At 38.3% G+C, this 19,744-nt stretch overlaps 3 protein-coding genes and 1 pseudogene across 3 annotated transcripts; 3 read left to right on the plus strand and 1 right to left on the minus strand.

Annotated features, from left to right (window-relative positions):
• Positions 1-463, plus strand: part of LOC149101173 (uncharacterized) — a 2,183-nt pseudogene extending 1,720 nt beyond the window's left edge.
• Positions 201-1,678, plus strand: LOC110041137 (uncharacterized). Its single transcript, XM_020746413.2, has 2 exons — positions 201-307; positions 928-1,678. Exons 1-2 carry the CDS (start codon positions 201-203, stop codon positions 1,505-1,507), a joined length of 687 nt encoding a protein of 228 aa, XP_020602072.2. The 3' UTR covers positions 1,508-1,678.
• Positions 1,679-3,823: 2,145 nt separating this feature from the next.
• LOC110041117 (carbohydrate sulfotransferase 12-like) lies at positions 3,824-6,919 on the plus strand. The gene is made up of 2 exons (XM_089276476.1): positions 3,824-5,209; positions 6,049-6,919. Exons 1-2 carry the CDS (start codon positions 5,083-5,085, stop codon positions 6,870-6,872), a joined length of 951 nt encoding a protein of 316 aa, XP_089132602.1. The 5' UTR covers positions 3,824-5,082; the 3' UTR covers positions 6,873-6,919.
• A 10,389-nt stretch (positions 6,920-17,308) lies between these two features.
• LOC110041122 (carbohydrate sulfotransferase 12-like) lies at positions 17,309-19,254 on the minus strand. The gene is made up of 2 exons (XM_020746397.2): positions 18,968-19,254; positions 17,309-18,606 (listed from the first exon to the last, which is right to left on the minus strand). Exons 1-2 carry the CDS (start codon positions 19,092-19,094, stop codon positions 18,431-18,433), a joined length of 303 nt encoding a protein of 100 aa, XP_020602056.2. The 5' UTR covers positions 19,095-19,254; the 3' UTR covers positions 17,309-18,430.
• Between the last annotated feature and the right edge of the window lie 490 nt (positions 19,255-19,744).

Genomic DNA, 19,744 nt, shown 5'->3' on the forward strand with positions numbered 1-19,744 from the left:
ACTGGGTTGTAATACAAAACCAGCCGTTGCTGAAAAGCATGTAAACTAAGCCTCCGATTATATCATACAAGACGGGCAAATCTCTAAAAGATACGCTCGTTAGAGCGAAAATTTAATTGAAGGCTAAAATGCATCGCTATCGCAATTCACGAGGGGAGTCCGTGTAGACCTGTCATCTCTTTTGTTTTAAGCAACAAACAATGTCAGCGTTTCCTGGACTTTCTGGCCGAGTAAAAACTCTACAAATTCCTAGCATTCCTTGTCATGAATTACTACTGATAAAGCTTGGAAACTTTAGAACAATTGTGTATGTGTTACAATTGATAAATATATTCTTTGTAATGATAATAATAACACATTACTATAGCAGCAGAATAATGCATACTTATAGCACTAGTTTATAAAACTTCAGAGCTTAATTGTACGATCAGGCAAGCAGAAAAATTATGCACAAAAATTTAAAACAAATTGAAAAAACTAGAAAAATAGATTTTTTGATAATGAGCCTGCATAAACTCCTCTACTCTCGTTCAACAAAGTTTGGTGCGCTGGCCACACACACACATTCTGCTTATCTCCACTCAGGTAGAAAACGTTTTCTTCAATATATATTCCCCGGCCGGAGCGTTACTCAAACGCTTTATGTCGCTAAATTATTGGCTTCCCGTAGCTTCATTCTGATTTTTGGTGTGTTGTTGTTCTCTATTCTTGTTTTTCTTTTAAGCAGACAAATAAAAATCTGAATGGAGCTTGATTATAAGTGAAAGTGCGGCTTCTGTTGCACGCCATCAGGTGAGAAAAAGTCACCAGTTTAGAGCTATTGTTGTCATCGCTGACAAGGTCACCAATCAAAACAAAGCATTTTTCCCGCTTTGTTATTTTGATCCTACAGAGTGTATAAAAGGTTTATGGTCTTCACTGAGTCAGTTTGCTTATAGAGCTGATACTAGCTAGAATTGAAACGCTAAGAAAAATAGAAAGACTCTCTGACACTGGGTGTACAATTTGCGAGGCAGAGTTCTGCAATCGGATCAATCAGACTTTTCAGTTGGGATGGCAAGACTATCGTTGTTTTCAGATCGTGGAGCGAGCCACAACCCGCGGGACTCCGAAACTTCTAGACAGCATGGGGTACACATATACCGTGAGAAAACGAGAGGCTAACTCGACCGCTTGGCAGTGTACGGTATCAACAGAGGGTTTCCGCTGCCCGGCTGTACTAACACAATGGAATGATGGCGATTTCACATTCAGCCGAAGAACCCACAACCACCGTTCATCTGTTGCAGCCCTTATAATGGCCCGGATCGAGTCTCGTGTCAGGGACGAGGCTGCTGCTGATATCTCCAATACGGCATCGGAGATCGCCAAGCAGGTACTTCATGAGGAATTACCACATGCACCTTACCCAAGACTGCCACGGCCTAAATGTCTTGAGAAGATCGCAAACCGCTTCCGTGAGAAGTTGCGATTAGACTGTCTTCTCAACGGCGACCGCAAGATGTAGCGTCTTTTAGTGAAGACGATAGCAACAAACGGCTCCTTTAGGAGCCACCCAATTTGAAAAAGTCAATGGATGATCCAATGTATATACTGCATGTTGAGAAAAGAAAAGAAAAGAAAAGAAAAGGTTTATATCAGAACTTCGATTACAAATTCGGCGAGAAAGGATAGCAAACCACTTCCGTGAGAAGCTAAGACCGGCAGAATACGTCTGACCTCCTTAAGCTTTTAAAGCTAGTGAGGGAAAACAAATCAACAAATGACTCCTTTAAAGTTGGAAAAAGTAAATGTTTTTTCTTTTTTTGGTTAATGTTTCTAATCGGACAGTGTAATTGGACAGTAAGAGCGCTCTTTCTTAAACAGATGGCCTTGAGCAGATTCCTCGTGCTCTGCCTCTGGTAAAACCAGACTCTATTGCTAAAACGTTTAGTTTTTATTGAGACCTGGCCTTTAATCAATGGTTATGGCCATCAGATTTTCTGACAGTTTTGATTAATTGTTAAAAAGTCTTCATATCGTCCAATTTGTCAATCACTCGGCAGTTTTCGGTTTCTCACTCGTATTATTATACAGGCCGAATTGGACACCACTAGGTCCCATTACCGTTATTTATATAATAATTAAATGAATGCGCGCGCTCTGACTGGTCAATCGGCTATGTGTTTATTGTGCCAGTAAACTCATGGAAATTTCGCGTGTCTTCTGAATTATTATATAAAAACAATAGACCACAAGTTTTTATGGTTTATAAGCTGATAAACCACTTCGGATGTTGGAAGAACACTCGACGAATTCGTAAATCCCTCGCCTACGGCTCGCGATTTAAGAGTTCTTCTCGTAATATATCAAAAACGAGTGCGAGTGTTTCATCGGGGTTTCCAAACACGAGAAAACTGATGAAAGCACGAGGCCGTAGGCCGAGTGCTTTTATTGTTTTCGAGTGTTTGGAAACCCCGATGAAACACGAAGCACGAGTTTTTGAAATAGCTTCTCAAACATCCCGCGTGGTTTATTCAGCCCAAAAACCAAAAAACACTTGTGGTCTATTGCTTAAATATCCAAAAACAATATACATATCAAGATATATCTCAGTGTCAGCGTCTCGTGATCGCTACAGGCCTTCGTATTCGTATGCTCCTGTTTAACGTTCTTCTGAAAATCATCACCGTCGCCATGGATACGAAAATTCATCAAACCGTTTCGTTCGCAGTTCCCGTATTCTTCTGTGAACAATAGGTCTTTGGAATTCCTTGCCTATAAGAAATTTAGCTAAATTTCCTCTCGCAAATGTTGCAGAACATAATTACAGAACCTTACTTACAGAGCCCAAATAGGGACCGGAAAATGTTTTCAAATTTTGTGACCACAGGGGGCATTTAGAAAGGCAAGTAAGAGCTTGCAACTTAAAGCAGTTGTTACCTGTGTTCAATATTTACCTGTTGAATAATTACAACGTCTTCAAAGACAGACAGGCACGCATGACATCCAGTTATCAACAGAACGATACCCTGTAACGAAGCTTTTGCTGACTTCCAAGGAAAATATTGAAAGAGAAAATTCTAACCTGTGCAGTAAGTCAAATTTGTAACAAACCCTTACAACCCTAACAACTAGGTATTATAACAATAGCCCTACATTCGGTAAGCTAATGTCACAAAACTGGATGTGAATAATTCCTAAGTTCTCAATCTTGTTTCTATTCACGTCGCGAAATTCAGTGATGCTAATTTTGAAGTATCAATAAGAAAGCCAAACGTCGACAAAGAATCAAAAGTTTCATATTAGGATCTCTTTTACTTAGATCTAGATCTCCATCAAAGAGAATCTTATTGGAAATTTGAATTGGAGAACGAGTTCTCTGCCAAACCACAGCGACTTCTCTAGTGATGGTAGCAGAAACTGCCTTTTTTTTCTTCTTCTTTTTTCAGACCACAAATTTATCTCATACCATTTTAAACCTAAATGGAAAGGTGTGCCATTTGTATTTATTATTGTAACTATTCAGTGAATCAGTCTTTAATTTCAAACAGCAGAGACGCTGAACATAGATGAATATTTAGCTTGTAGCACGTAAAATTATAAGTTGAACTAACGGATTGGCAATACACCCAGACAGCGAGTGATAGATATAGATATTATTGAAAGCTGGACACCTTACAAGAAAGTAAAATTTATTAAACAATTAGCCAATAGTAAAATGCATATTTAACAATTATCTCTCAACGAATAATAAATAAATTATATTTTTAAGATATCCACTCGTGCATATTTTACCAAACTGCACTAGAAATCAAGTGATTACCGCTTTTAATTGTCGGTGTTCGTGTGATGTCATCAATTTTTTTTTTTTTTAAATTAGAAATTACCAATCCTTCTGAAGTTTTAGTTTCCTCAGATGTAAGATCCTCTAAAATCTTGTAATTTTTTAAGTGTTAAAGCCCGACAGAGCTCTTCACTTTGTAATAGAGAACGTTTGAATTTCCAAGTTTATGCGTTGGGTGACATTAAAATGGCGGCCCGACAAGGCTCTCGCGTAGGTCAAAAGATAAGTTATCGCTTAAGTTTTGCTAACTAAACAGTTCTTGCACTGTACTAGAAGAAGTATCAATTTCAAATTGTCGGAGCTCTAGAGTAATAACTTTACGTTACAATAGCAAAACTCAATGACAGATTTACTGTGACGCATTTGGCCGCCATCTTGGTGCACATGCGGATACCAACATGGCGTCTCCATGAAGAGCGCTATAAATTTGGGTGAAACACTTCTCTCGATCTGAATAAAGAGCGAATGAAAAACCACACAGAACTAAATCTCGGCGAAGTTATTTAAATATCGATTATCTATCATATCTTAGATTCATGACTTAACCCAGTATATCGATACCATTCTTATTTATGATGGCGTGACAGTGATAACTCCCCCGGGGGTGGGGTACTCTCTTACATAGGCTATATAGATATTGTGCGGTCCTAAGAAAATATGGTTTTTCAGCCGTTTTAACCATAAATAGGGTATCCAGTTTGGCCATTTTGGTCATAAATATTGTATGGTTGTTGCACTCTACTGATAGGCTTGAACTGGGTATGTTTTTTTTTTTTTTTCAGAAGAAGCTACTTTTTCATTGTTGTCGATAAGACTGTCAACAAAGCCCTTCACGATGCCTTTAACATCGGTCTGAACTACATAACTAATTATAAGGCAGGTATAAAACAGGGTATTGATCAAAGGGTCAGGTCATAAATAGAGTATTAAGTTTTTGGTCAGGTCACAAATAGGGTAGGGAAAATCGCAGACTTTGGTCATAAATGGGGTAGGGGTTTTGGCAAATGGGCCGCACACCTCTACCCAATCAGTTTCTTTGAGTACACCCCCCCCCCCCACCCACCGAGGAAGAGGGGGAGGGGGTGAAAAACCATGGTAGGTATTTAGGGGTTTACGGTGGTACATTTATGGATTCATCGCTCAATACAACTCTGTATTTTTTTTTATTAAGATTGTGTTCAGGAGAAATCTACCCTGTGTGCAATACAAACACTGCTAGGAACCAAGAACACGGTGCTGGTTAACTGCTGTGATTCATGATGGAAGTAAAATCTCTTAAGTCCATGATCGTTCTCTCTGTTGGATTGTCCGTTTTAGCTATAATTCTCCTTTCATACTGCAGTTCAACATTCACATTGCATAGACTGGATGTAAAGTATGCAGGTAGGAAAACTTTACATCTTTAGGCCTTCAAGAGTACATAGCAAATTCCTATTAGCATCAGTTTAAAGACAGTCAATAACATTTTTTACGATAACTGCAGAAATTCTCGCGCGTTCATTGGCTAATGTTCATTATCAATAAGCGGACAGACACATAAATTTAAAATTTATGCGATGCGACAATAAGCGAGAGCGGACAATTCGACAATTTGTTATCGTAAAAAACAAATTGACGTCAGTTTTTCCAGCGTCTCTCCTGTTATTGACAATGTATTTCGTCATAACATTGTCAAAACAGTCTACTTTCACAATGTTATGACGAAATTCATGATCAATAACAGGACAGACGCATGAAAAAACTGACGTCGTTTTGTTTTGGGCCTCGTTACCATTGGCCGAGATCTGCAAAAAACGCTCTTGTTAACGCCAATAGTACCGTACGTGTACAACAAAAGGTGCAGGCAGATCCAAACTTCTAGCCTTGGTAGTTATCTTTCTTCCGCGTTACTACAGAATATTCCCTAAGCAAAGTTTAAAGGCAGGGTTGAAATTATAACGACCGCTTCAAAAAAATAAACAATGAAAAAATAGAATGGCGTTAATGAAAACGTGCACTTAAGAACGTCGAGTCACCCAATTCAGGCTTAAAAGAAGCCCAATTTAGGCTAGTTGTAAAGCTATTTAGACTAACATGAGTCGCTTACAGAAACAAACTTATCGTTAGCATTCGATTCCAATCACCCCAGACGGCGTTGCAGGTTTTACTAAAACAAAAAACCAAGTTGATACTTTAGGTACTAAAAAAATTATCTACCTCATGGGTAATATTTTAATTCTTAGACGCCTCAGAAAGACAAATTACCAGGAAAGAGGTATTGAGAGACTACTGTCTAACACACTCATACAAGACAAAACCAGTTGGCATGGACTTAAACTTGATCATTGTGGACGATGAAAACAAGATCATCTACTGTACAATTCCGAAAGTGAGCTCAACAACGTGGAAACGAGTTTTAGGGGATCTTCGAGGACTCGACAGGAACATAAAAAGGATCCATCGCAGGAATTTGTGGCGATGGTTGTATCAATATACAGAGGAGGAAAGATTACAACGAATTGAAACTTATTTCAAATTTCTCTTCGTTCGGGAACCCCTGCATCGCTTGCTTTCTGCTTACAAAGATAAGTTTATGAGAAGGGATAGGAAATGCAGCGAGGACGCTCGGAACCGAATCGTCAAAGCATACCGCCCACAAGATTATAAACCCAATGGAGACTATAATGACATCAACATCACCTTCGCTGAATTTATTCAGTATTTTTCCAATGATGTGCCGCGGAATGAACATTGGCGACAATACGAACAGCTCTGTCATCCATGTGTTATTAACTACGATTTCATTGGTCATTTAGAGACTTTGGAAGACGACGCACCTCTGCTGTTAAAAATGGTGGGAACTGACGACCGGGTAACTTTCCCGCCAATCTACAAATCTACCGGCTCAGATGAAGTGTTGGAGTACTATTCCCAGGTTCCCATTCGGTACATAACTCGGTTAGGAGAGTTGTACCGCAGTGATTTTGAAATATTTGGTTATGATTATTTGGCTCCGGTACAACCGCTACTCAATAACAGTGAACAAACAAAAAGTTTTAAACAGTAACAAAATTGCAATTCCCTTCAATTCCGACTTTAAGCTAGTACGAAAAAGCTCACTAAGTTGAGCTATTTAACGGATAATGTAACGTTACTCATCACAAGCGCTAAAAAAAAAAAAGAAATAAATAAAAAAGAAAAAAAAACTTGCGGCTTGGAGTTCAATTTACAAAATTGTCAGCATTTTAAGGAGGTAGGGTGGGGGGCGCAGAGATAGGGGGTGGGGCAAATTCGCGCCTCTCGAAACATTGCTTATTTTCAGCTGGAAGACAATCAAAGAAATTAGAACTTTGGAGTAAATTAGTAACAAAGAGTTACCTCGAAAATTAAGTTTCAAAAATTTCAGTGAGGGGATTTTTCATGTCCAGCTATGTCCGTTATGAACTGACGAAAAACGCGTCAATATTACTGCATGTCAAATATTCCATAAAATAAAAGCGGTGTTTAGTATGATTTTTTTTTTGCAAACTCTTTTAAAATTTGAGGTAAAAAGTCTATCTTATTATAACAATTACGATGGAGTAAATTGGTTGTTATATCGCGACTATGTAATATAAACTTATTGAGTGTATATATGTATTGTCTAGGAGCTTTAGATATAACGATACTGACTGTAATTTTCAACTCAATTCTCGAACGTAACACGAAACTCAAGCTATTATAAGCGCTGAGCGCAAAAGATAAACAGTGGTTTTGGGTCCTTGTACATGTGATAATTATGAAACTGCCATCATTCTATTGTGTTACTACAGCCGGGTAGCGGAAGGCTTCCGTTAAAACCTCACATTGCCAAGCTGTCGAATTAGTTTCCCTTTTCCTCACGGTATATGGAGACCCCATGCTGTTTAGAAGTTTCTTAGCCTGCGAAGCGGCTCCCGACAATGGGAGAAATCAATTCGGCGAGCGGAGCGAGCCAACGAGCGAGAAAAGAAGAAGAATTCGGTGCGCGAAGCGAGCCGAGGGGTGGGCACGCCTCCCCTTCCAACCCATCGCTCTCGACTCGCTCCGCTAACACAAAAACACGACCGGGAGCGCGGTTGGTACCTCGCTCCACAATTTGAAAGCAACGGTAGCCTCGTCATCCGAACTGGAAAGACTACTTGATTCGGTTCGTGTTATTTTTCGTAGCGTTTCGTGTTCTAATATCAGCTTAATAAACGAACTGACTCATGAAGCCTTTTAAACAAGCTTTAGGGTCAAAATAACAAAGCAGGAAAGTGCTTTTTTTTTTTTTTTTATTAGTGATCTTGTTAGCGATGACAACAATACTTCTAAACTTGTGATTTTTTTCTCACCTGATGGCGGACAATGGAACCCGCGCTTTCACCTATTGAGTCCTAATTAAGGTCCATTCATATCATTTTTCGGCTGCAAAAAGCAAAACAACAATAAAAAAATTAACAACAGCAGCACATAATCGTAATGCTCCAAATAAAAACCTCCTTACTATGATCTCCTTGGCGCGAAACATCGAAATTAAAGGAGCTACTTCACAGTTGGCGTGTCTTGAAAAGTTCAGCCTAAATTTTTCAAGTTCGTCGTTTGCAATCCGTTTTAATCTTCCCCATCCTCAACAATCCTTGTTCCGTTATGGTTTGTTATTAGCTCCTTGTTGTAAACTGCTATTTTCAGGTTCCCTTTAATTTAAATGCAATTTTGTGCTTGGACGAAATAACTCATACTTACCACCTAATTTCCATGACAGTGCTCCTTCAAGTGCTTAGCAAAGTTAATTAAGGTACAAAAAATGATCAAATTTAAGCGAGAAACAAGTTGAAGGGTAAAGAATTTCAAAACCATTTCTTCCAACGCAAAAATGTTAGCTTACTGAGTACTAACAACGGAAATCACAAGAGACTTATGTCGTTAAACAACACTCAAATTTACTTAAATGGGGTAAATCATTAAAATGAAAAACAAAAACAAAACAAAAACAAAAAACAAACAAAAAAACACTCACACACATGTCTCGTCCACGCTAAGGAATTTTGGCTTAAAAAGAGCATACTTTGTGATTCGAAAGCGCGCATCGCTTTATATCGCTGGTGAAAAACAGGGTTTGTGAAACAAACAAAAAATAGATCGGCTTCCATTCTGTTGCAACTAGGAAAACCCTGTCACACCAAATGCCAAATTTGAACTCAAACAAGTATGTTGTGTTCGGTCATTATCATTCGATCCTTCGCTACATCGATCACGAGATTACAAAAATCCCAAACAAAAAAGCTCTTTAACAAAAAAACTGAAGGGTTTGCTTAATACAAGCAAACCTTACCAGACCCCTATGTAGTGAGCTATGCATGCTAATCATTGACTTTTTCAGAATGAGTGGCTCGTAAAGGAGCCGTTTGGTTGCCACAGCAACTAAGAGACAGGAGCAGAGAAGATGTTCAGGCACCTTTAAGAGCAGTTGGCCAATACGATGGAATTCTTTGAAACGCTAATCCTATTGAACAGGTCTAAAAATTAAGCTTCCGTCTTGCACGGATAGGTCTGACCTCCCCGATCTGGAACTTTCGCAGCCGTTTGGCACACTTGGGACGCACCAGCAACTCAGCGACGGACGGGGGTCCCTCCATCACAAATGTTTGTGCTGTTTTCCTGCAGCCATCACACAGAGTTTTTTTTTGTTTTTTTTTTTTGGCAAGGTTGTACAGAAGCTTCACTGGCGGTACATTGATTGGCCATCGTGCAGTTTTAAAAGAATCTTCAGTAATGTGTTTGAGAGTAAGAGCCAAATGAATGAAGAGAAATGGATAAGTTAATATCAGTTACGTTTGTTTTTGTACACATCAGAGAATACCAAGCGAGTAAAATGCACTATTTCGTTTGGTGAGCTCCTTAATAATTACAACAAAAGACCTTGATTTGTGAAATTGTCTCACTTCTCGAGTACAATAGAAACCACGCGTTCGTTTACTTTAAAACTCGTGTTCCTAGAGAAAGTTTCGGAATCAAAAATGAACAAAAAAAACCTATTTTGTTGCGTCTAGGAAAACCCTGTCTCAGCCAATATCAAATTAACTAAAAACAAATATGTTATGTTTAGTCATTAATCCTACACTACATAGAATTTTTATACGCACTCTCTAAAGTTCCGTTATTCTCAGTTTTCCTGGATTCTTTTCTCGGCGGTTCAATGCAAATGGACTGCCGCAAAGTAAAAACTATTTTGATGTTACACACACTGTTAAGAAAAACAAAATCACAGAGCAGGGAAAAAATGACTTGTTTTTAAAAAGTCGTAGTGTCAACAACAATAGGCTTGTGAAAGAAAGAAGCGTGCGAAGAATGGAGCTGTGCGACGATTAGATAACATTGTTCAGTGCTTTTCAAAGTCGAATTAGAAGAGATATGTTTCGTTTTTATCAATTTTAGAAGAGAACTTATAGTGTTTGTGGCACAGTTATCGCTTATCAAAAAAATAGTTTCTGATCTATATTGCTTTTTTTCGCCACAATTTGTCAAAAACTCCTTAAGCGTCCTTGCTTATTTGTGAAACCATAATTGCATGCAATTTATAATTAGTACGTCTAAGTGTTTGTCAGTCTTGTACAGTTATAAAGTAATTTTACTTTCTACCTTTCTTGTTCTTTGGTAGGCCTTACATGTTGGTCATTGACTTTTTCAGAATGAGTGGCTCCTAAAAGAACCGTTTGTTGGCACAGAAGCCTGTCTTCCTAACTCCATACCGGCATCGGGAACTGTTGACCTGTTGTACGTCGGGGCTTATTTTCCTCTTGATATTCTCCAAGAACCATTTCCTGCAGCCGGTCCTTGAAGAGCTAAAACCTTAGAATATGAGCTTTCGTTTCACACGGCTAGTTTTGTTCTTCGCCCTCTGAAACTTCATAATTTGTAACTGCTGGGCAAAACCGGAGTGTACCGGAGTGTCCTTGACGCCTTCATCGATGGCAGATTCCTTCTCTAAAGACGTTTCTGCTGATTTCTTGCATTCATCGCACAGAAGGTTTTCTAGACAAGATTGTAGAAAAGCCTCGCAGACGATACATACGTCAGCCATCAGGCAATCGTTGTATACTTCTCTAGTTGCTCTAGTATGAGGTCAACGAGTGAAACAGTTTTGATTGACCAAGAAAACAGCAGACAGGCTTTTTATACCTTTTAATAACAAAGGAAAAAAAAAACATTGTGTTGTTTTGATTGGTGAATCATTGATAAACTCGTTAACAACGACAACAATAGCACTAAACTTGTGAAATGTTCCACCTTGCGTGTTCAACCAACAATCAGTTATGTGAGCCTATTCATATTGCAATGAACCAGCAACAAAATATAGGTCAAAACAACAAGGACAAATCACAACTAAATATAAGGCAACTTGAAACTAAGTGAAACTGTGTTAATTTTGCTCTACGAGTAGTCTTTCTTTCGCTTAGGCTGTATATGGCGTAGTCTATAGACAACTGGAACGACTAGAGAATTTTCAAAGACGATTGTGATTTAACTCAGAACCCAAGATTAAATAAACACCTCAAAACCAATCTTATCGAAACTTTCCGACTTGACTTTGACTATCTCGTTTAGTTATTGATGTTTTTATACAAGCAGGTTAGCATAAGCAACAAGACATAAGTTGTTTGAGTCAAAATGAGATTGGGTATGACATGATCACCATGGCGAAGCAAGCTTTATTGGATTCAAAAAGTCTGCATTTTACTAGGACCGTAATACGCGATTCAATGTCCAGTTAAGTTTTAACATGGATAAATAGAGCGAAATTACATGAACGCGCGGGTTTTATGGAGGGTCTGAAATGATAAAAATGTCACAACTTCAGATGTTTTGTTGAAATCGTTTGCGAGTTTTCCATTGAAAACGAATGAAAAATTACTGGAAGTGAACTTCAGATTTACAAGACAAATAAGCCGGCTCTGCGTGCGAGATTCCGCTGGAAACCTGTGTGTTTCGCTGGCCAAATCGAAACGTAGGGATAAAGGCGTTCGTTCCCCTACGGGTGCTGTTCATAAACTCGCTCGTGCGCCAGGGCAAAAAGCCAGATGACAGGGCTTGAGTGCGACACTCAAGCACTAAAGCCTGCTCGCAGGCTAGGATAAATTACAAACAAACAACTTGCCTCGAAAAGACAACTTTACAAATTTGCCACGGAGAGAATTTATCATATACATTAATAACTTTAATATAAGTATTTTTTTTAGTAATCTTATTGAAAATTACAACGTTACAATGAGTTTAAATTTATGACATTTTCACAACTCGCACGCACGCTAGAATAAACGCACGCGCATCCAGCTATTCAGATCATAACTTAAGTTGATAGAAGCACGGAGGAAAACTAGTCTGTTAACAAAAAATTGCTCCACTGACACTTTGTTGTTAAAACCAGAAATATTCTCTGATATGCGTACATAAAATAAAGTGAATTTTTCAACTTTTTTTGACCTTATATTCCTAATCAGCATCTTCAAAGTTAATTTTCCACCCATTCCATGAAGTCTCACTTCAAGCTGATAATCAGATGAGTAAGATTAATTAGATGATTAAAACCCCATCGGAAATACAGCAGAAGAAAAATTAACACAGTTTCACTTACGGGATTTGTGCTTGGCGTTCTTTTTCGTTTAATTAGGCTTCATCAGATCCATCTATTGTACTCGCGAGGTGAGAACATTTCACAAGTTTAGTGCTATTGTTGTCATTGTTAACCAGTTCATCAATGATCCACCAATCAAAACGACGCATTTTTTCTCCTTTGTTCCTAGAAGGTATAAAATGTCTGTCTGCTGTTTACTTCTTCAATCAAATCTGTTTCACTCGTTGACCTGATACTAGAGCTTCTAGAGAAGTATACGATTGCAGGATGGCTGATGTATGTATCGTCTGCGAGGCTTTTCTACAATCTTGTCTAGAAAACCTTCTGTGCGATGAATGCAGGAAACCAGCAGAAACATCTTTGGAGAGGGAATCTGCCATCGATGAAGGCGTCGAGGACACTCGTTCACACTCCGGTTTTTCCCAGCGGTTCCAAATTATGAAGTTTCAGAACGCGAAAAACAGCACTAGCCGTGTGAAACGAAAGCTAATATTCTAAAGTTTTAGCTTTTCAAGGACCGGCTGCAATGGTTCTTCCCGAAGATCAAGAGGAAAGCAAGCTCTGTATGTACAACAGGTCAGCAGTTCTCGATGCCAGTCTGAAGTTAGGAGTACAAGCTTTCTACCAAAAAACGGCTCTTGTAGGAGCCACTCAATTTGAAAAAGTCAATGACCAACATGTATGGCCTAACTGAATAAGAGAACTTTAAACTCTTACTTTAAACTTAAATAGATTCATCTCCTCTAACGTTTTTCAAAACTATATACAATAACAATCATGAAAAGAAAAAAGAAATGTTTTCTAATATAAAAAAAACGCTATCTAAATGTCATGATAGAAAAACGATAGGTCAAATTAAGGCTATGAAACAGTTTTTACCCAGCAGCTATAAATGTCTTTAGGGATTTGATTCCCTTACTGACTTTATCTAAGCTATTCTAGATATTAGTCGCTCTATACTTGAAGCAGGTGCGTTGGCCGGTGGCAGTTTTAGATATATGTAGCACGTCACACGTCCGAGTTTCACGGATATGAATGTTAGAACGCTTGATAAATTTCTTGTTGAGATGTTCAAGATAGCCAGTTAAACTTGTGAAGTAGAGGAGTAACATGATCGTATTTTCTAGTTTCAGAACGCGAAGAAGGTAAAAAAGTAGGCAGTAAAATTCCTTCCTAACCGTACAAGACTGGCAAACACTATAGTTAACTTTGCAAACACTGATAACTGATAAAATTAGTTCACTAACGAGCAAGGACGTTTAAGGAGTTTGTGGCAAATCAGAAAGCTCTTTTAGACAAGGGATAACTGTACCACGAACAATATAAGGTAATCTCAGGTGTTCTCTTCGGAAATTTTCAGTAGGTCTCTGTAAACCTCATAAAATTGAAACAAATGGCGTCTTATGCAACGTTGAAAAGCACAAAGCAATGTTATCTTACCGTCAAACTTTTATCAGACATAGCAATGTTTATTTCAGGTTTTCTCCAGTTAACTAGTAATGCGCAATTGCTCGTACTTTTCTATAATTACTCCACCTCCCAACAAAAATTGCTGCGTCGGTAGTCTTAACACTTGCACTAGTGTACGACGGGCTAACGATTGAAAGGTAAGTTTCACATGAAGACACACCTTTTCAGTTAATTTTCCTTTGTTCAATTTCCGTTGATAAATAGCTAGCCAAGCTAAACAATTACCAAGTAATTAACATCGAATTGAGGTTGATAAAACTAAGAGGAAAGTCAAGCGCTCTGTCAAATTTGACCCCTGACGTTTCGTGTAATGGCTCTCAGTATTAAATCACGTTTTTCAGAGTGTGTTCATCCCTAAGCTAAAAAAGACAGCAACGTAGTTTATTGTTTACAACCAGTGATTTCATACTTTTTGTAGAAAATTTGTAGCAGCTGCAATTTTTCAATAGAGAGCCAAATCGAAGCCAATCTTATCGAAATTTCAACCCTCACTCCAGACTAGACCTTGCTTTCTGATCTATGTTGCTCTTGCTGTTGTTTACGAATGGCTATTGTTGCTTTGCTTTTTCATTAGAATTTAAAAAGACCTATCGCGCGCGTGAGTTGAGGAAACTTCACAACTTTACAAGCCTATTGTTGTTGACACTACGACTTTTTAAAAACAACTCATTTTCCCCTGCTTTGTATTCTTAACGGTGTGTATAACATCCAAATAGTTTTTACTTTGCGGTAGTCCGTTCGCGCATTGAACCGCCGAGAAAAGAACATTAATGAAACTGAGAATGACGGAAGTTTAGAGAGCGAATAAAAATTCTATGTAGTGCAGGATTAATGACCAAACATGAAACATTCTTTTTTTTTTTTTTAGTAAAAATTGATATTGGGTGAGATAGGGTTTTCCTGGACGCAACAAAATGGTTTATTTTGTTTTTTGTTTTTGTTTCCCAAATAAACTTTCTTTAACGACATGAGTTCTAAATTAAACGAACACGTGGATTCTATTGTGCACGAGACTGGTGAGAAAATTTCACAAGTTTAGGTCCTTTTGTTGTTATCATTAAAGAGCCCACCAATCAAAACAGTGATTTTTTTTTTTGCTTTGTATTCTCTGATGTGCATAAAAACAAATGTAACTGATAATAAAGTCATTTCCGCTTCATTCGGGTGCTGCCCTTAAATTCATTAGTAAGGAATCTTTTAGAACTGCGCGATGGCCAATCAATGTAATGAAAGAGAAGCCTTTCTACAGCCTTGTCAAGAAAACACTCTATGTGATGGATGCAGGAAAACAGCAAAAACATCCTTGACGAAGAAGTCTCCGGTGGTCGCCGAGTTGCTGGTACGTACAAAGTGTACCAAACGGCTGCGAAAATTCCATATCGTGGAGGTCAGACCTATCCGCGCAAGACGGAAGCTTAAATTTTAAGGTCTGTTCAAGTAAAAGTATCGTTTCAAAGAAGTACATCGTATGGACCAACTGCTCTTAAAGGTGCCTGAAAATCTTCTTCTGCTTCCGTCTCTTAGTTGCTGTGGCAATCAAATGGCTCCTTTAGGAGCCACTCAGTCTGAAAAAGTCAATGATTAACATGCCCAGCTCACTACCAAGGGGTCTGGTAAGGGTTGCTGGCATCGAAGCAAACCATTCAGTTCTTTTATTTTCGATTTATGTAATCGCGTGATCTATGTAGCGCAGGATCGAACGTTAATGACCGACCATGGCATATTTATTTGAGTTCAAGTTTGGTGTGACAGGGTTTTCCTGGTTGCAACAAAGTGGAAGCTGATCTATTTTTTTTGGTTTCACAAACCTTGCTTTTCACTAGCGACATAAAGCGATGCGCGCTTTCGAAGTGTGCTTTTTGAAGACGAAAATTCCTTAACGTGGACGGGACATGTGTGTGTGTGTCTATTTGTTTGTTTGTTTGTTTGTTTGTTTGTTTGTTTGTTTTTCATTTTAATTATTCATCCCATATACAAATTTGAGTGTTGTTTACCTACATAAGTCTCTTGTGATTTTAATTGCTAGTAATCAGTGAGCTTACATTTTTGCGATGGAAGAAATCGTTTTCAAACTCTTTTCCCTCCAACTTGTCTCTCCCTTAAATTTGATCATTTTTTTGTGCCTTAATAAACTTTGATAAACACTCGAAGGAGCACCGTCATGGTAATTTGATGGTACTTATAAGTTATTTTGTCCCCGCACATAATTACATTTAAGGAAACCTGAAAATAGTAGTTTACTGAGACAGATAAACACTAAAGAGGTAATAATAAGCCACAAAGGAACATGCATTGTTAAGGATGGAGAAGATTAAAACGGTATAAAAACTACGAACTTGAAAACTTTGGGCTAAAATTTTCAAGATACGCAAACTGCAAAGTAGCTCCTTTAATTTCGAAGTTTCGCGTCAAAGAGATCATAGCAAGGAGGTTTTTATTTGGAGCATTACGATTATGTGTTGTTGTTAATTTTTTTTAATGGTTGTTTTCTTTTTCGCAGGCGAAAAATGATATGAATGGACCTTAATTAGCAGTCAATAGGTGAAAGCGCGGCTTCTATTGTACGCCATCAAGTGAGAAAAAATCACAAGTTTAGAACTGTTGTTGTCATCACTAACAACATCACCAATTAAAACAAAGCATTTTCCTGCTTTGCTTTTGATCCGACAGCTTGTATAAGCGACACTAAAATACGAAAACGCTAAGAAAAATAGGATGACTCGGATTCTGATAGAGTTTCGCAACTGGATTAAGCAGAGACTACCGTTGCTTTCAGATTGTGGAGCGAGGCAACAACCGCGGAACCTCGAAACTTCTTGCCTGCGAACAGGCTCCCAGTTGGGATTTTGGGCGAGCGGAGCGAGTCGAGGGCGGTCTGAGGTGGAAGAGAAGGCGTGCTCATCCATCTCGACTTGCTTCGCGTAACGAATTCTTCTTTATTCATTCATTCATTTATTTATTTATTTATTTATTTATTTATTTATTTATTTATTTATTTATTTATTTATTTATTTATTTATTTTGCGCTCTTTGGCTTGCTTCGCCCGTCCAACTGATTTCCCCCATCGCCGGGAGCCGCTTCGCAGGCTAAGAAACTTCTAAACAGCATGGGGTCTCCATATACCGTGAGGAAATGGGATGTCAATTCGATCGCTCGGCAATGTGCAGTTTCAACGGGAGCCTTCCGCTGCCCGGCTGCAGTAACACAATAGAATGATGGCAGTGTCATGACTATCACAAGAACCCCAAACCACTGTTCATCTGTTGCAGCGCCTACAGTAGCCCGAGTTTCGTGTTACGTCTAAGAATTTAGTAGAAAATTACTGTCAGTATCGTTGTATTAAAGCTCTTAGACAATACGTAAAATTATACAATCAACAATTTTATATTAAATAGTCGCCATATAACAACCAATTTATTCCATCGTAATCGTTAAAATAAGATACAATTTTTACATCAATTTTCACAAGAGTTTATAAACAAATCATACTAAACACAGCTTTTATTTATTTTATGGAATATTTCACATGAAGTAATATTGACGCGTTTTTCGTCAGTTCATAAGCGACATAGCTGGACATGAAAAATCCCCTCATTGAAATTTTTAGAACTTACTTTTCGAGGTAACAATTGAAAAGCAGACTCGGTCTTTGATTGTATTGTAGCTGACAATAAGCAATGTTTCGAGAGGCGCGAATTTTTTCCATTCCCTATCCCCGCGCCTCCCTACCATACCCTCACTAAAATGCTAACAATTTTGTAAATTTAACTTCAAGCCGCAAGCTTTCTTTTTGAGTACTGGTGATGAGTAACGTAGCAAGTTTTTGTTTTGTACTAGCTTTAAGTCGGAATTGAAGAGAATTGAAATTTTGTTACTGTTTAAAACTTGTTGTTTGTTCACTGTTATTGAGTAGCGGTTGTACCGGAGCCAAATAATCATAACCAAATATTTCAAAATCACTGCGGTACAACTTTCCTAACCGAGTTATGTACCGAGTGGGAACCTGGGAATAGTACTCCAACACTTCATCTGAGCCGGTTGATTTGTGGATTGGCGGGAAAGTTATGCGGTCGTCAATTCCCGCCATTTTCAGTAGCAGAGGTGCGTCGTCTTCCAAAGTCTCTAAATGACCAATGAAATCGTAGTTAATAACACACGGATGACAGAGCTGCTCGTATTGTCGCCAATGTTGATCCCGCGGCACATCATTGGAAAAATACTGAATAAATTCAGCGAAGGTGATGTTGATGTCATTATAATCTCCATTGGGTTTATAATCTTGTGGGTGGTATGCTTTGACGATTTCGTTCCGAGCGTCCTCGCTGCATTTCCTATCCCTTCTCATAAACTTATCTTTGTAAGCAGAAAGCAAGCGATGCAGGGGTTCCCGAACGAAGAGAAATTTAAAATAAGTTTCAACTCGTTGTAATCTTTCCTCCTCTCTATATTGATACAACCATCGCCACAAATACTTGCTATGGATCTTTTGTATGTTCTTGTCGAGTCCACGAAGATCCCCTTAAACTCGTTTCCACGTTGTTGAGCTCACTTTCGGAATTGTACAGTAGATGATCTTGTTTTCATCGTCCACAAGGATAAATTCTAAGTCCCTGCCAACTGGTTTTGTCTTGTATGAGTGCGTTAGACAGTAGTTTCTCATTACCTCTTTCCTGGTAATTTGTCTTTCTGAGGCATCTAAGAATAAAAATTTTATCGATCAAGTAGATTTTTTTTTTTCCAGTGGCTTAAGTATCAACTTTTCTGTGTTCTTTTTGTTTGTTTGTTTGTTTGTTTGTTTGTTTTGTTTTGTTTTAGGAAAACCTGCAACGCCGTCAGGGGTGTCTGGAATCGGATACTAAATAACAACAAGTTTGGTTCTGTAAGTACTCCAGTTCGTCTAAATAGCTTTACAACTAGCCTAAATTGGACTTTTTCTAGTTAGGTGTCCACAATTAGTATACATTGTATGCTAGCGACTTCGACACGTTAATGAAGTTCTTATGATATCTTATTTTATCTGAATTAGGAAACGCCTGAAGATGTAAAGTTTTCCTACCTGCATACTTTACATCCAGTCTATGCAATGTAAATGTTGAACTCCAGTATGAAAGGAGAATTATAGCTAAAACGGACAATCCAACAGAGGGAACGATCATGGACTTAAGGGATTTTAATTCCTTCATGACTTTCAGCAGGTAACCAGCACCGTGTTCTTGGTTCCTAGCAGTGTCTGTATTTCACACAAAGAAGACCTCTCTTGAACACAACCTTAATAAGAAAGATACAGAGTTAGATGGAGCAAAACTTTACAATTAGTGGTTTTCACTGTCACGCCCTCAAAAATAAAAATCAAAACCGTTCAATAATTAGGCCAGTACCTAACCGCGTTTTGCCTCTATTTGAAATGTGGAAATACGTTCCGCCTATTGGTTCATTTTCATGTAAATCAAACTTATTTTCACAAGAAAGTTTTTACACGAGGATTCGTTTTAAAACAGAGGCGCAACTTAACTCGAAAATGGCTTATTAAGTCAAGAATCTGGGTACGATAGATGACTGAAATATAATAAAACCTCGCCAAGATTTAGGCCTGTGCGGTTTTTCATTCGAGCGTTATTTGGAGAAGTGTTTCACCCAAATTTGTAGAGCTTTCTTTGGCGGCAAAAAGTCAGAAAAATTTGTCATTGAATTTTGCTTTTGAAACAAAAAGTTATTACTCTAGAGCTCCGACAATTAAAATTTATACTTTTTCTCGGGCAAGAACTGTTTAGTTAGCAAAAACTTAAGCGATAACTCATGATGACATCACATGAAAACGAGCAATTAAAACAGG

The sequence above is a fragment of the Orbicella faveolata genome, unplaced genomic scaffold (genome assembly GCF_042242905.1).
Source record: "Orbicella faveolata isolate gen_17 unplaced genomic scaffold, um_ofav_v1 contig_4, whole genome shotgun sequence".
Taxonomy (NCBI): Eukaryota; Metazoa; Cnidaria; class Anthozoa; order Scleractinia; family Merulinidae; genus Orbicella; species Orbicella faveolata.